The sequence below is a fragment of the Triticum urartu genome, chromosome 6A, assembly GCF_056163025.1.
Source record: "Triticum urartu cultivar PI428250 chromosome 6A, HENAU_Tu73, whole genome shotgun sequence".
NCBI classification, from domain to species: Eukaryota; Viridiplantae; Streptophyta; class Magnoliopsida; order Poales; family Poaceae; genus Triticum; species Triticum urartu.
The window spans coordinates 306,618,626-306,633,805 of record NC_141878.1 but is presented as its reverse complement, the minus strand read 5'-3'; the positions used below and the strand labels follow the sequence as shown (position 1 = coordinate 306,633,805).

The window sequence follows — 15,180 nt, the reverse complement described above, 5'->3', positions numbered from 1 at the left end:
TTTGTTCCCACACCGAGCCCCTGGCAAATTAGGCCAAGGTATTTCTGTGAAATAACCGTAGGAGCCATATTTGTCGGGAAAACCATACGGATGTTTAGTTCGGATATTGTTTACTGGTAACTGAGCGATATGCCAATGATTACTTATGAGTATATAAAAGCCGCCCCCCCGGCTATTTGACATGCTCGGGGTTGGAGGCGGAGGAACTGGCACAGTACAGGCTCGAAAAATGGTGAGTGCGGTCTACAAAAAGTTATTTTGGACCTCCTGTCGCACATCTGCGCCGCTAGGTCTTGGCGGGGAATCCTTTATGGACATAGCCCCTTAGGTAAGTGTACGGACCTGAACTCCGATAGAGCCAGTTTCCGATTTTTAAACTGTTCGTCACCTGTTTTTTAAAGGATATCGAAAGAGGAAAAAAAGGAAAATAGATAATTATATATAGAAAAAGTTACTGGAGTGTTCGCAGGCTTGTCCGTATTGTGCTTCCGCCGATGCCCATGGTATCTTGAGTGTGTAATGATGTATGCATGGTACAAACTTTGTAGGTGTACAGAGTGGGCGGCGGAAGCCGGGCTGCTATTTCCGTCTAGGGGTAGTTGATCCTCGGGTGGAGACTGCTTCAGACCTCTGGTTTTTCGTTGGTGAACCTTTCCGTCATCCCTGTCGCTTGGCGGCTTCCTTCCCCTGCGTTCGGCATTGAGCTTGCCGGCCTGTTTAAAGACCCAGCAGTTTCTGTTGGTATTATTAGTTGGTTTATCGGGTTAGCCGTGAATCTGGCAGGGTCGGTCCAAAATACTATCCAGGTTGGATGGTTCATCTCGAATCGCCTTGGATGGCTTCTTCCGCTGGCCGGTCTTGGGGTTGCTGAATCCGGCGTTGACCGCTGTGTCGCCTGATCTTTCATTGTCATTGTGACTGTTGTTTTTGCTTCCCCGTGGCTTGCAGTGGGCGTCTCGGATTTCGGAGGTTCCCTCGCTGCTGGCGCTAGTGCTTCTACGAGCGAGCCAGCTATCTTCTCCCGCGCAAAAGCGAGTCATCAGAGCAGTGAGAGTTGTCATGGATTTAGGTCCTTCTTGGACGAGGAGGCGTGCAAGCCATTCGTCCCGGACGCTGTGTCTGAAAGCCGCGAGGGCTTCCGTGCCCGGACAGTCGACAATTTGGTTCTTTTTAACTAAGAACCGGGTCCAGAGCTCCCCGGCTAATTCGTCGGGCTGTTGGACAATGTGACTTAGGTCATCGGCATCCGGTGGCCGGACAAGTGTTCCTCAGAAGTTATTGAGGAATGCCTCTTCCAAGTCCTTCCAGCTGCCTATGGAATTTTCAAGCAGGCTGTTTAACCAGTACCGAGCTAGTCCTTTTAGTTTTAGCGGGAGGTATTTAATGGTGTGGAGGTCGTCACCACGGGCCATATGGATGTGGAGGATGAAATCTTCTATCCATACTGCAGGATCGGTTGTCCCATCGTATGATTCAATATTGACGGGTTTGAATCCTTTGGGGAATTCATGATCCATTACTTCATCATTGAAGCAAAGCGGATGTGCGGCGCCTCTATGTTGGGCCACACTGCGGTGTAACTCCGGAGGAGTCCCATTGTGGTTTTCGTCCTGGTTGCGGTGAGGTGTGACATGTCCGAATAGGTAGCCATTGTTGCGTGTCTAAGAATGTCTTCGTGATCCATAGATCGGTCTTGCGCTTCCTGCTCTATTGTCCCAGTCCCTCTATAGGTTATCTGGGTAATCGTGGCCTGCGTTGTTTTTGCCTTTACGGTGAGGTGGGGCGGTCTGGTGTTCAGCTTGAGTTGCCTTTTTATCCGGACAGAGTTGCCGATGACCTGCCGTGTTGTGTGATGATGGCATGGGCTCCAACGCCCCGTCATCAGACTGGTAGAGCGATCTGTGCTTTGGGTAACTTTTGGCTGGGCCGTTGAGGCCGTATTCTTCGGCGACCAGGACTTCGGTCCATCTGTCATTGAGTAGGTCTTGGTCAGCTTGAAGCTCCTGCTGCTTCTTTTTCAGGCTCCTTGCTGTAGCTATCAGTCTGCGCTTGAAGCGCTCTTGTTCGAGGGGCTCTTCGGGTATGATGAATTCTTCGTCGACGAGGCTTTCCACATCTTCGGAGAGCTAAAGGTAGTTGTCGTCCTCCGATCCGTCGCTCGGCAGGGCCTGCTCGTCGGGGCTGGCTTGCCCGTTTTCCTGTTACTCCTGCTCGAATGTTGCTCCCACAGGGTCTGCATTGCTTTCGGCACCGTCCGGAGTACTATTTTCTCCAGTGCCATTGTTGCTGCGGTGTGACTTGGGTGCCTAAACTTAGACTGTGACTCAAGAGTTTTAACTGGATCTCCCTTGTCTTTGCCACGAGGCTTTTTAAGTGTATCGATCATGTACACGTCATGTGAAGGGGTGGCCATCTTGCGTCCGCATACTAGCGGATCTTGGCCTTGCTCCTTATCTGCATCGTCGTCTGGATCGTCGATGTCTGCGGAGCCGGGAGTGGACATGTCGGTTAAGTCCTTGACAGTGGCTATGAAGTGGGTGGCGGGTGGGAAACAAAATTCTCCATCATCAGCCCTAGTTCGAACAGAACGTAGTTCGGCTGTGAGTCCCTTTCCAAGGACAAGTTCTTTAAAGAGTTTAGCACATTGCACAAAGGTGAGTGCTGGAAGATGTCTGCGGTGGCAAATTCAAAAATCGATAGCCGATCCAGCTCGGTGTCCGCAGGCGTATATGGTCCGGAACTTATAGACGGAGACGAATCCGAAGTTCCATTGATGCAGATATTGTGAGGTGTCGAGTCCGTGTGTGGCTCCAACACCGCGGACTCTGTGGCTTCGGATGGCGCAATCTGCTCCGGTTCTAAGGCCGTTGCAGCGACATGAGCCATCTCCTGGGTGTGATCCGATGACAGATTTAAGTCATGTTCCTCGGAGAGAGGGGGAGCGATCGTTGCGGTCTCAAATCCATTGAAGATCAAGTCTCCATGGATATCCGCAATGTAGTTCAAGCTTCCAAACCTGACCTGGTGGCCAGGGGCGTAGCTATCGATCTGCTCCAGATGGCCAAGCGAGTTGGCCCGTGGTACGAAGCCGCCGAACACAAAAATCTGTCCGGGGAGGAAGGTTTCTCCTTGGATAGCGTCGCTATAGACGATTGAAGGGGCCATCGAACCCTTCGTTGACGGCACAGTGGAACTCTCAATGAAAGCACCAATGTCGATGTCAAAACTGGCGGATCTTGGGTAGGGGGTCCCAAACTGTGCGTCTAGGATCGATAGTAACAGGAGACAGGGGACACAATGTTTACCCAGGTTCGGGCCCTCTCTATGGAGGTAATACTCTACGTCCTGCTTGATTGATATTGATGAATATGGGTGTTACAAGAGTTGATCTACCACGAGATCATGATGGCTAAACCCTAGGAGTCTAACCTGTATGACTATGGTAATGAATGTATCCTTTCCGGACTATCCCCTCCGGTTTATATAGACATCGAGGGGATCTAGGGTTTACATAGAGTCGGTTACATAAGAAGGAATCTTCATAGTCGGTCACCAAGCTTGCCTTCCAAGCCAAGGAGAGTCCAATCCGGACTCAGGTATAGTTTTCGGCCTTCATGTCTTCACAACACATCAGTCTGGCCCATGGATAACAGGCCGGACGCCCGAGGACCACTTAGTCCAGGACTCCCTCACCCGTTAGTGCTCAACTTTGCCCCAATATTCTATCACCATGCCATAAAGCCTCCTGCCAAATTTCACCTCTTTTGGAATTGATTTGGTTAGGTTCAAAAATGCCTCAAGTTTGAATTTGATTCAAACTTGAATTATTTTTCTTCCTCTAAAAAGGTCCAAATCAAGTTTCTTAATCAGAGCATAATTCCAGGAGCTTGATGATATTTTCATTATTCTCAAACTCCTCTTCCTCTCTTAGGTGCTTTTCTTTTTCTTTTTATGTTTGAGGAATAGTTAGAGGAAGAGAGCAGCAGCAGCCAGCCCAGCAACACCACAGCCACCTGGGCCTCCCAGTGGCAGCCCACCAGGCGTAGCCCAACAGCCCCTCCCCGCAGCAGTCCACCAGCGCTCCTGTTCATCTCCTTCCTCCTGTATGGCAGGACATCCACGGACGCCACGTCGACCTCCCGAGTGATTTGACGGCCGGAGAGCCCCCTAGGCCCCTATATAACATGCCCCGGTGCCCTAGTCCTCCTCCTCCCTCCGTTCCGCCCCGCTCCTTCCCTTTCCGCCGCTAGGTGAGACCTCTCCACGCTATAGTCGTCGCCATGGCCAAGAGGAGCCCGAGCTCCTCTCCGGCGTGATCCAGCCCTCAGCCACCGTCTTCTTCCTCGGCAGCGACAATAGCATCACCGTCGTCTTCCTCGATGCCGCCCGCGTCCACATGGGTCCCGGAGCTCCTTCCACGATGTCCCCGTAGTCCTCTTCCTCCCCTTCTTCACGGACAGCCAAGACCAGCAAGTTCCGCGGCTCGTCGTCGATGTTCCTCTGCATCCTCGGCCTCATCCTTTTGTCCTCTGGACGCTAGGTGAGCTGCGCCACCCTCACCGCTCGTTCCTGTCGCCGATAGCTCCGCGAGGGTGCCGATCAGTTCTTACCAGAGGGTTCCCGCCACGCTCTCGCCGAGGGCTGTAGTCTTGTTGTGGTGTAGGTGTGATGTTGTTCCGCCGTGTCTTGCTCACCCAAGACGAGCTTCGGCTCGACCTCGAGTCCTCGCACTCCTGCTCGCACCCAGGCCTTAACACCTCATGCCTTGGTGCATCCGCATGCCCGCGCCGAGCCGTGCTCGCGCACGAGCCCGGCCTCTTCACTTCTAGCGCACGCGCCCGCACACCCATCTGCACGTGCGACCCCCCATGAGTAGAGGCCATTCGCTCCCGCGCTCTCATAGCAATCCCGCAGCCCCGCCGCTGCTCTGCATCGCGAGCGTCGTCTCCTAACTCGTCACAGCCGGCGCCGATGTTCGCCGTGCAGCCATGGCAAAGCTCGACCTGGCAGAGATAGGGCTTATAACGCGGGCTGCACTTCTTAGCATGAGCCCAGCGCTAGCCCAGCTGGTTCCCCACGCATGCACACACGGGAAAAATTGAAAATTTTGACCTATGGACGAAATCAAATCATAGAATGAACTGCCCGTGAAACTATTTCACGCGGCTGACCTTTTTGTGTGACGCCTAACATGAAGGCGCCACACTACACTGTGCAACGCCTCACAGATAGGCGCTACACGCCTGGCCAGCATCGCACCCATGTGATCCGAAAATTACTAAGTCAGTGTGCAGCGCCTGAGAGCTAGGCGCCACACTATACAGTGTAGCACCTAGCTTCGAGGCGTTGCACTAGTGGTTGCTTCATTTTGTAGTGCAACCACTAGTGCATCGCCTAAGAGCTAGGTGCCACATTATACAGTGCAGCGCCTAGCTCTCAGGCTCTGCACAATGACTTAGCATTTTTTAGGCAGTCTAGGGTGCAACGCTGGCTAGGCATGTAACGCCTATCTGTGAGGCATTACACAGTGTAGTGTGGCGCCTTCGTGTCGGGCGTCACACAAAAAGGTCAGCCGCGTGAAATAGTTTCACGAACAGTTCATTCTGTAATTTGATTTCGTCCATAGGTCAAATTTGTTAAATTTGCCGCACACACGCAGGAGACCAAGGATCAAATCCTAGGTTCCCCATTTTGGTTTTTTAGCCAGTTATCTTTGTACATGGGAGTATGACATCTGGGCCCCAGGGCCCCTGTTGACCGGTCTTAGTTGACCTACTGACCACACTTCGGGACCCACCGGTCATCCCCTATGGTTACGGATAGCCTGGGTACACCTAGCCATTCCCTCATGTCTTCTGTTTTATTCAAATTCAGAACATGCCAGATTTGGCATATGCTGAGGTTTCCATATGTGGCAGTATCCTCTTTTGATTGAATTGTGTGCATTTCCATATAGGAGCATATACATATTATATATATATATATTTGGGGTAGAAAAATCCCACCAATCTAGTGGTGGCATAGGTTTTTGCATTTGAGCAAGTTCATGAACATGCCATTTTTACACCATGATGTTGTTTTGTCATTTTTGGGTGATTTATTTCAAGCATGCTATGAGTTTGTTTGGCACATGGTTAGCTACATTTTCATGCCTACTCCATGATAGTATTTAGTCCATGTCATTTGGTGCACTATGATGAGTGACACAAGCATGCCAAGTTGCTATCATAATCTGTTTTGCCAAGCATGCCAAGTCTGAAACTGTTAATAAAACTTGCTATGTTTACATGGATGCCATCATATCTTCTGTGCTTTTTTGGCTCATGTTCAGTAAGGGACTTTTGTTCTATGCCTTTAGTAGAGTCATGTCATGCCTTTGTTTGCTATGATATGTTCATGTAGCATGTTGTTTGCTTGCTCTAAACTTTGCTTCCTGATGTTGTTCTTGACATGTTAGTATTTTTACAAAGTCCTTGAAGCTGATAACTTTTGCACTTTTGCCATGCTTGTTTGAGCCTTTTCTTCTGTGATCTAGCCATATCTCAGTGTTCATGTTTTGTCAAGCATCTCTTGTACATCACTGCCATATGCTTTGTTGCTATGTTGGACTGTAGTAGCTTAGTTTCTTGTTGCATTCTAGATGGCATCATGCTGTTAATCGCAGTTTTGCGTCATCCTTGTTTTGCTTGCCATTTGCAAATCGTGCATCCGTTTCTGGTGATCTTTATATCGATTTCAACCAAAATCATCTCATCTTTCCAGCGGCATATTTGGTTTGCCAAGTTGATGCCTTGATCATTCTTTCCCTTTCGGAGCACGCATATGCATTGCATATCATGTCTTGCATATCATGCCTTGTATTGCATCATGTTGCTTGTGCATTCCACCGTGATTGATTGTTGTTCCATTGCTTGTGTTCTTTCTTTGGGTAGAGCCGGGAGACGAGTACGCGAACGAGGAACCTGTTGAGTACGCTAACGAGGATCAAGCTTTCGACAACTCTGAGAACATTGCAGGCAAGATGACCATACCCTCAAAATCACTTCTATCTTTGCTTGCTAGTTGTTCGCTCTATCGCTATGTCGCGCTACCTACCACTTGCTTTATCATGCCTCCCATATTGCCATGTCAGGCCTCTAACCCTCCTTCGTAGCAAACCGTTGTTTCGCTATGTTACCACTTTCGCTCAGTCCCTCTTATAGCGTTGCTAGTTGCAGGTGAAGATGAAGTTTGTTCCATGATGGAACATGGATTATGTTGGGATATCATTATTATTTCTTATTTACTTTAATGCACCTATATACTTGGTAAAGGGTGGAAGGCTCGGCCTTTTGCCTGGTGTTTTGTTCCACTCTTGCCGCCCTAGTTTACGTCATACCGGTGTTATGTTCCTTGATTTTGCGTTCCTTACGCGATTGGGTGTTATGGGAACCCCTTGACAGTTCGCTTTGAATAAAACTCCTCCAGCAAGGCCCAACCATGGTTTTAACATTTGCCACCTAAGCCTTTTCCCTTGGGTTTTCGCGAGCCCGAGGGTCATCTTTATTTTAAACCACCGGGCCAGTGCTCCTCTGAGTGTTGGTCCAAACTAGAGCCCCTTGCAGCGCCACCTCGGGGAAACTTGAGGGTTGGTCTTAGTTGGACGGATTGCTCATCCGGTGTGCCCTGAGAACGAGATATGTGCAGGTCCTATCGGGATTTGTCGGCACAGTCGGGTGGTCTTGCTGGTCTTGTTTTACCATTGTCGAAATGTCTTGTAACCGGGATTTCGAGACTGATCGGGTCTTTCCGGGAGAAGGATTATCCTTTGTTGACCATGAGAGCTTGTGATGGGCTAAGTTGGGACACCCCTGCAGGGTACAAACTTTCAAGAGCCGTGCCCGCGGTCATGTGGCAGATGGGAATTTGATAATATCCGGTTGTAGAGAACTTGACACTTAACTTAATTAAAATGAATCAACCGCGTGTGTAGCCGTGATGGTCTCTTTTTGGCGGAATCCGGGAAGAGAACACGGTCTTGTGTGATGCTTGAACGTAAGTAGCTTCAGGATCACTTCTTGATCACTTATAGCTTCTCGATCGTGCGTAACTTCTCTTCTCGCTCTTATTTGCGTATGTTAGCCTCCTTATATGCTTAGTTCTTGCTGCAGCTCCACCTCACTACCTTCTCGGACCCATTAGCTTAAATAGTATTGATCTCGCGGGTGTGAGATTGCTGAGTCCTCGTGACTCACGGATACTTCCAAACAGTTGTAGGTGCCGACGAGATCAGTGCAAGTGATGCTACCGAACTCAAGTGGAAGTTCGACGAGGATTCGGGTCGTTACTATGTTTCTTTTCCTGATGATCAGTAGTAGAGCCCAGTTGGGACGATCGGGGATCTAGCATTAGGGGTTGTCTTCCTTTATTTTGGTTCCGTAGTCGGACCTTTGATTGTACTTTGGATGATGTATGGATTATTTATGTATTGTGTGAAGTGGCGATTGTAAGCCAACTCTTTATCCTTTTCTTATTCAGTACATGGGATGTGTGAAGATTACCCCTCTTGCGACAAGCCTACCATGCGGCTATGCCTCTAAGTCGTGCCCCGACACGTGGGAGATATAGCCGCATTGTGGGTGTTACAACTGGTTAATGGGTGCAACCAATGGGAGATGATAGCACATGCTATATTCAACCAGTTTGGATGGTGATCACATAACATGATAGGAGTCTAGGGCCCTAGTCCTTTAATTCATACCGGTTGTGGCATTGCGGTTTTTTATTTTTCTTCACTCCTTTTGTGAGTTGTAATACTTTGAAGACTTTATGATATTCTGAGACTTTTTTAATAATATGGTTGTATGCATCGTTCAGATGCAAGAGACCAGGGGCAAGCCTCCTTTTCCAAAAAAATATAAGAGTAGAAGCTCATCACTGCGCATTTGCACGCAAAGAGTAGATCAAAACTAACTTCCTGCGCTGTCGTTTGCTATCCCTCCCGTACTGAAACCACCCCCTGCCTGATGTGGTCAGGTCGGATTTTATTTTAGGCACCATCTTCAAGGCTTTCTTCTCCTCCTTTTTCTTCTTCTACTTCTGCTTCTGCCTCTGCCTCTGCCTCCGCTTCTGCTTCTGCTTCTAATTCTTCTTCTTCCTCTTCTTCCACCTCCTCCTCCTCCTCCTCTTCTGGGAGAGCTTCTTGTGACGCTGTGGATCCTGCTGGCCCGGGGCCTTCGTAAGGTCCATGCTTCTGCAGACTCCAGTACATGATGCTTGCTGTAAGAGTGAGGATCATCTTGGGATTTACCTGACATAACAAAATGAAAAAGGCAATGTCACTGTTTGATCCATGACTGGACCAATGTTACTATTCATCCCTGTAAAAAATGTCACTGTTCATCTCTCAAGTTAGCGCGACAAACAATTTTTCATAGGCTACCTCCATTATGTCCTCTGGCAACCAGAACACGGTGCACCCAAGTTTCCTAGCAACAGTTATGATGTATGTTGCATTCATCTTCTTCTCATCATCTGCAACCACAAAAGCAAATGACAACGGAAATGCGAAAAATCTGAAATTGACTCTGGAATCAGAGCAAGGGTACACACCATCCTCCCCCTTCTTCACCATATTCCAGTCAACAACTCTACTTTGCACAGCGCTTAGAAGATCCAGGAAGAACATCCCATTTGATAAGCTTTTATCCTAGAGAATCAATCAACACACTTGCTTAAGGCCATGGCCATGACAACACAAGTTAAACTTTAATAAAATGGGAATGTCGATCAACCTTGAAGCTTTCGATGTGAGATGTTTTTCCTGATTCCTTGACCTTATTATTCGCCCAGATCAGAATGTCAGCATCTGTAATCTCTTTGTCTTTAGAGTGGGATCTCAAGTTCTTTAGCAGTTGTAGGATGCTGGTCCTCATGAGTTGCCACAGGAAAGCTGACAGGGTATTATTTGAAATCAAATACTATACAGAATTCAAGATTAGAAACTGAAATAAGATCAACTAAAGCATACGCGGGGTAAATTTTTTTTACCAAGGATTAGCTTCTTGTTTCCTTGAACAATATCATTTCCTGCTACATTCACAAGAGAAAAATTTAACTCCTTCCCAATTCTGATAACCTGATTGCAGTTCTCAACCTTCCTAAATGGCATGATAATTGGAGGTTTCGATGCTTGTTTCCAGATAACTGATCCTGGAGAAATTTTGTCAAGCACCTCCAGAAGAACCCATCTGGAAATGAACTTCTGTTAGATGACAAAAATATATTTCAAGGCGAAGCTGCTGGTGGAAATGGGACTAACCCAGTCCTAACATCCTCAAATAAATTATTCACGTAAGTTGCAATTCCAAGACTGTTGATCCACAAGCGAAATGCTCTCTCTTCCCTCGATGCTTCAACATCATCCGGAGTATCTTGGACGGCACGAGCCACGTTGTTCGATGATAGACCGTTTCTGCACAGGTTTAAAATCATTTCATAATGCAATATGAATTAACCTGGACAAAATGTTTGAAACATCGACATTTCCACAGTTGTATAGCTGTTTTGATTTATTTGTGTTTTAAAACACAAATAACAGGTGGAACAAATCCTCACAAACTGATGACATTTCTATTAGTTTCTTGCATTGCATACAACCCTAAGTGGCAAAACCGATTTATCAGAAGAGAGGACAAGGAGAGATCAGTACCTTTGCTGGAATATCTGTGCGACAAATGCCAAGTTGAGATTTGCTGAACCCTCATTAATATCTTTAGATGTTACATATCTTGTACAATCAAGCTTTTCGGCAGTTTCAAGGACTTTCTTTGCCCTTTCTTTAGGATCTGTAGTTTCTATCATGGTTGTTGAGCTATGCTCAGGAGCAAGGGCGCTGAGAAGGTAAGCATACGCTTCACCATCCTGCAAATACATCATACGATATAGCATAATGAAATCTTTTGCATTAGCATTTCTGAAAATGTCGTCAATATCATAGAATGATTTAACGGATCTATATAAACATGCCATAAAATTCAGTGTTTACTCCAAGCAAAAACAAAAGTCACAGTATTTACCGTCGATATGAAAAAATTGCCTAGTGGTTGTGCATTTTTCAGGTGTTTTTCTGTAATATCCATACAATTGATATACATACCTTAACATCAGTAGAGAAATTTGTTACAGTTTTTTTGTACCCTGCTTTCTTGATATGAAAGTTCATCCATTTGAGCAACATCTTGTCTGGTGCTAAGGTGACAAGCTCCTCTGCTTCCTGTATAACATCATGTAACATAATTATCCAGACTTTGCTAATGCACAAGCATGTACATACAAGTTCTCTTGATGATTTGAACCTTGCTGTTATCACCAGCCACCAACTCCAACAACTGAGGTGTATTCTTCAGATTCAAATTTGCTAAGAGTTGTATCTGAGAGAAGTCCAACGAAACAAATTAGAAAGATAGCATTCATCAATGTTCTAGGTAACACTATATTGTTGAAAAATTATTTAGTAACTAACTCAGTAATGGTGGTTGTAGAAAACACACCTTTATGATTTGGGATAGCAAACCAAGAACTAGATGAGGCTGAAAAAGGAAAAATACTTCAGCAGTACAAAGTAAAATGATTTAACAATAATAAATATATTGCTACGAATCTTTACTCTCACATAAAATGTGAGTTGGCGATAGTACCCGATATCCCATCAGATTTTTTTCTACCATCCTAAAATTCTAAAAATCTAACTTATTGAAATACGAGCAGGCTTCCAAGAATTTAATAAATTAAGCATGCTCTCGTTTCCACCTTCCTAAAAAACCTGTAACAACTAAGAAAACTAATTGACACACAAAAAAAACAAAAGCTTGTATTTATATAAACAATTTAACCACCTCCTTGAAAAATCTCCAAGTAAAAATGGAGCTGAGAACTAATGCTTGCAGAGACATTATATATAAATCATTCTGTGAACTGGACGAGGCCGATGACAAAGCCTTAACACGACCGGCTATGTTTTTATCCGTTGCAAAGCACAGTTATGTTTCTAGTAGTGATATGTAACATTTTTCTGTCCAAGAATTTCTCAATACCAAAAAAAGTTAAGAGCCTCAAAATATAATACTCCCCAAAGATTCATTTAATAAAATGTACAACTGCGTACATTGTGCAATTCAAGATATGCACAACCTAGTCAAGAAATGTCATTATATATCTACCCTTCCCTGAAAACCAGCTCAACTTCTGTACTGTTTTGCTAGTTCAAACTTAAATAGGAACAGAAGGAAAAGAAGAACTTGAGAAATAGAGTAATAAACTGTGTTGATGCAATAAAAATATAGAAACATACTCTAGCTTCAATCAGATCCTGTGTCCCAATGTTAACAACAGTACAACCAATGGCCTTGGCAGAGTTGAGACAAAGAGTGTGGTTCTCATTCCTCTCCCATGGATTCGGTTCCTTCTTTGTATTGATTGCTCTCTCGTCTATTGTGCCGGGAACAGCAACATTGATCAACTTGCTGATTCAGTATTAATAAGGTAAGGGAATAACTACCTTAGAAAATTTGTTAACAGAAATCAAAATTAAGAGATGATGTGGTACTAAAAGAATACTGTGAGCATTTAAAAGAACATCTCACCAAAGTAGAACACCATCCCCAATAAGATTAAATATATCGTTTGATGCTGGATCCAATGGCAAGAAATTCTTCAGGAAAGGGTCCTCCCCGAGAAAATTATTGATATGATTGACATAAGAAGTTTTTTCAGACTCATTAATGACGTGCAAGAGAGTAGTGGTGGATGCCTTCAAAAATGACACTGATCCCTTCAATTTCTTTTTGCCTCCTGATTTGCTGGCTCCCTTTGCTTGAAGATTTAAGTACTCCTAACATATTGCAAGATTGTACAGCTCATCAAACAAAAACAAAAAAACTCATACATAAGTGAAAATGTGGAATCAACAGAAGGTATGCCAAGATGATCGAATGTACCCTAAGGAATGGCTCAAATTCGATTGACTGGTCCATATCGGGGTAAGACTCGCTCAGAAAACTTATGATCTCCTCCTCAGTCAGAACCTCTTGAATGCCCCTAAGCTTCTCCATTACCGGCGGCAAATCTTTTATAGTTACCTGCTCGGCATCCGATCTCTTTGCGGAAGTGAACTATACCGTGGAACATAAGAGGTAGCATTGTGATTACACAATTATGAAAAGGAAACAACACGATTTTTCAGAAAGCATCAAGAATGGCCTCAAGGAGTGCTTACTTTTGTTCGGAGCGTTCGGAGCTGCACTTGGGTGAACTGGTTCTGGAGCCATGGATCAGAGACAAGAACACCAACGCTAGACATTGTCTTCCGAATTCAGTTTCACTCTCGTGCTAAATTAATTCTTGCACCAATTCAGCAGTTATTGAGACCTAGAATAAAGATAGTCCAACCACGACCTTGAATCGCTAGGACTAATTAGCACCAACCTCTCTGATCAAATTCAGCACTGTGTTTGCAGTATATGCATCAAGAAGAATAGGACCAAAACTGATGGAATTATTACACTTGCGGGAAAAATACCCCCCCAACGGATCGTCACCAACCTTTGCGATGAAAAATTCTTTTTGAAAGGGTTTGATCTTCGTTCTTCCTGTCTTCCTTCCTCCAGCACCCGAAAAATATTCACTCCGCATGCATTGCTCCCAGCTCTGCGGCGGACCCCAAGAACTGTGGGGAAGCGAACGTGTGGTTGGATTGCAGGGAGCCATAGGATAGGAAGAAAAAGGGAAAAGCTAAAATGGTGCCTCCTTTTTCAGCCTCCCGCAGATGCCTAGAATAGAAAAGTAGATAACTAATCTTAGAACGTGAAGCTTCCACTCCTCTTCTCCCATGGAGACGACGGAGGAGTGCCATCTCTCTCTCTCTCTCTCTCTCTCTCTCTCTCTCTCTCTCTCTCTCTCTCTCCAACATGCTCATCTTTCACGGGTTTGGACGGCTCTCGGATTTTTCTCGCCGCGGGCGTAATAGCTCTTGCCTACAACGTGGAGTAGAAGATTTTTCTGTGATTTTCAAACGTCAGCACTGAACGGCGCGCGCCCGGGTGGTCCACGTAAAGCAACCACCTTTGTAATGGAGGTTGCCAGGACTTATCCTAGCCGTCCACGCAACATGCAGGAGTGCAAAGGGCGATGGGCCTAAGACCCATGCGTGCTTAGGATGTAGACCGGCGTGTTGGCCTCTCTGTTGAGTCTAGATAGGGTTGTGACGTGTTGATCTTCCGAGGCCGGGCATGACCCAGGAAAGCGTGTCCGACCAGAGGTGATTGAGAGTGTCGGGTAATGTGGTGCACCCCTGCAGAGAAGTTAATCTATTCGAGTAGCCATGTCGACGGTAACAGGACGACCTAGAGTTGTATTCCGATCTTTACAACTAGAAACTGGATATTGAGATGTGAAATGGATATGATCGCTCCGGGATTGCTTTTTCACAGGTAGTCAAGAAAGGATCTCCGGGTGCTAATGCTACAACCTACTTGCTAAATATAATATGCTATCTTGCACTCTTCTAAATGCTGCAAGATGCTTGAAGATGCTAGTCTTCGATAGGCTAGACCTTCCTCTCTATTATGGCATTCTGCAGTATAGTCCACAGATACATCCCTTCCCTTAGTACCAATGCATACTTAGTATAGATTTGATGCTTCCTAGTACTTCAGATGAGTACTCATGATTGCTTTGCTACCTTTTCCCCTACTTTCTTCTTTCCGGTTTTTGCAAACATATGATGGATCCTAGGAGTCAGATGCCACTAGCGATGACTACTACTACCCCGATGGTGCCTACTACTACGCGGAGACCGCCGACGACCAGGAGTAGTTAGGAGGATCCCAAGCAGGAGGCCTTGCCTTTTCAATCACTGTTGCTTTTATCCTAGCCTTCTTAAGGCAAACTTGTTAAACTTATGTATGTACTCAGATATTTTTGCTTCCACTGACTCGTTTGTTTTCGTGCTGATGTATTTGAGCCCTCAAGGCCCCCGGCTTGTAATATGAAGCTTGTATCACTTTAATTTCTGTCTAGAGTTGTGTTGTGATATCTTCCCGTGAGTCCCTGATCTTGATCATACACATTTGCGTGTATGATTAGTGTACAATTGAATCGGGGGCGTCACAGACCCTATCGCGACCCCGTGGCCTATCCCTT

At 45.8% G+C, this 15,180-nt stretch overlaps 1 protein-coding gene across 1 annotated transcript; it reads right to left on the bottom strand.

The window, feature by feature from the left end:
* Positions 1-8,744: 8,744 nt before the first annotated feature.
* On the bottom strand, positions 8,745-13,767 carry LOC125516222 (fimbrin-5-like). Its single transcript, XM_048681705.2, has 14 exons — positions 13,256-13,767; positions 12,978-13,151; positions 12,624-12,871; positions 12,332-12,503; positions 11,532-11,570; positions 11,337-11,411; positions 11,138-11,254; positions 10,691-10,902; positions 10,301-10,453; positions 10,030-10,229; positions 9,774-9,931; positions 9,592-9,688; positions 9,422-9,513; positions 8,745-9,289 (listed from the first exon to the last, which is right to left on the bottom strand). Exons 1-14 carry the CDS (start codon positions 13,337-13,339, stop codon positions 9,029-9,031), a joined length of 2,082 nt encoding a protein of 693 aa, XP_048537662.2. The 5' UTR covers positions 13,340-13,767; the 3' UTR covers positions 8,745-9,028.
* Between the last annotated feature and the right edge of the window lie 1,413 nt (positions 13,768-15,180).

What these genes read in the sequence shown, in the direction of transcription:
- LOC125516222 (XM_048681705.2), bottom strand. Translation starts at nt 13,339, where the DNA reads ATGTCTAGCGTTGGTGTTCTTGTCTCTGATCCATGGCTCCAGAACCAG. An exon ending in TCCGAACGCTCCGAACAAAA is followed by an intron (nt 13,152 to 13,255) that starts GTAAGCACTCCT and finishes TCCACGGTATAG; the next exon opens with TTCACTTCCGCAAAGAGATC. An exon ending in AAACAAGAAGCTAATCCTTG is followed by an intron (nt 9,932 to 10,029) that starts GTAAAAAAAATT and finishes ATACCCTGTCAG; the next exon opens with CTTTCCTGTGGCAACTCATG.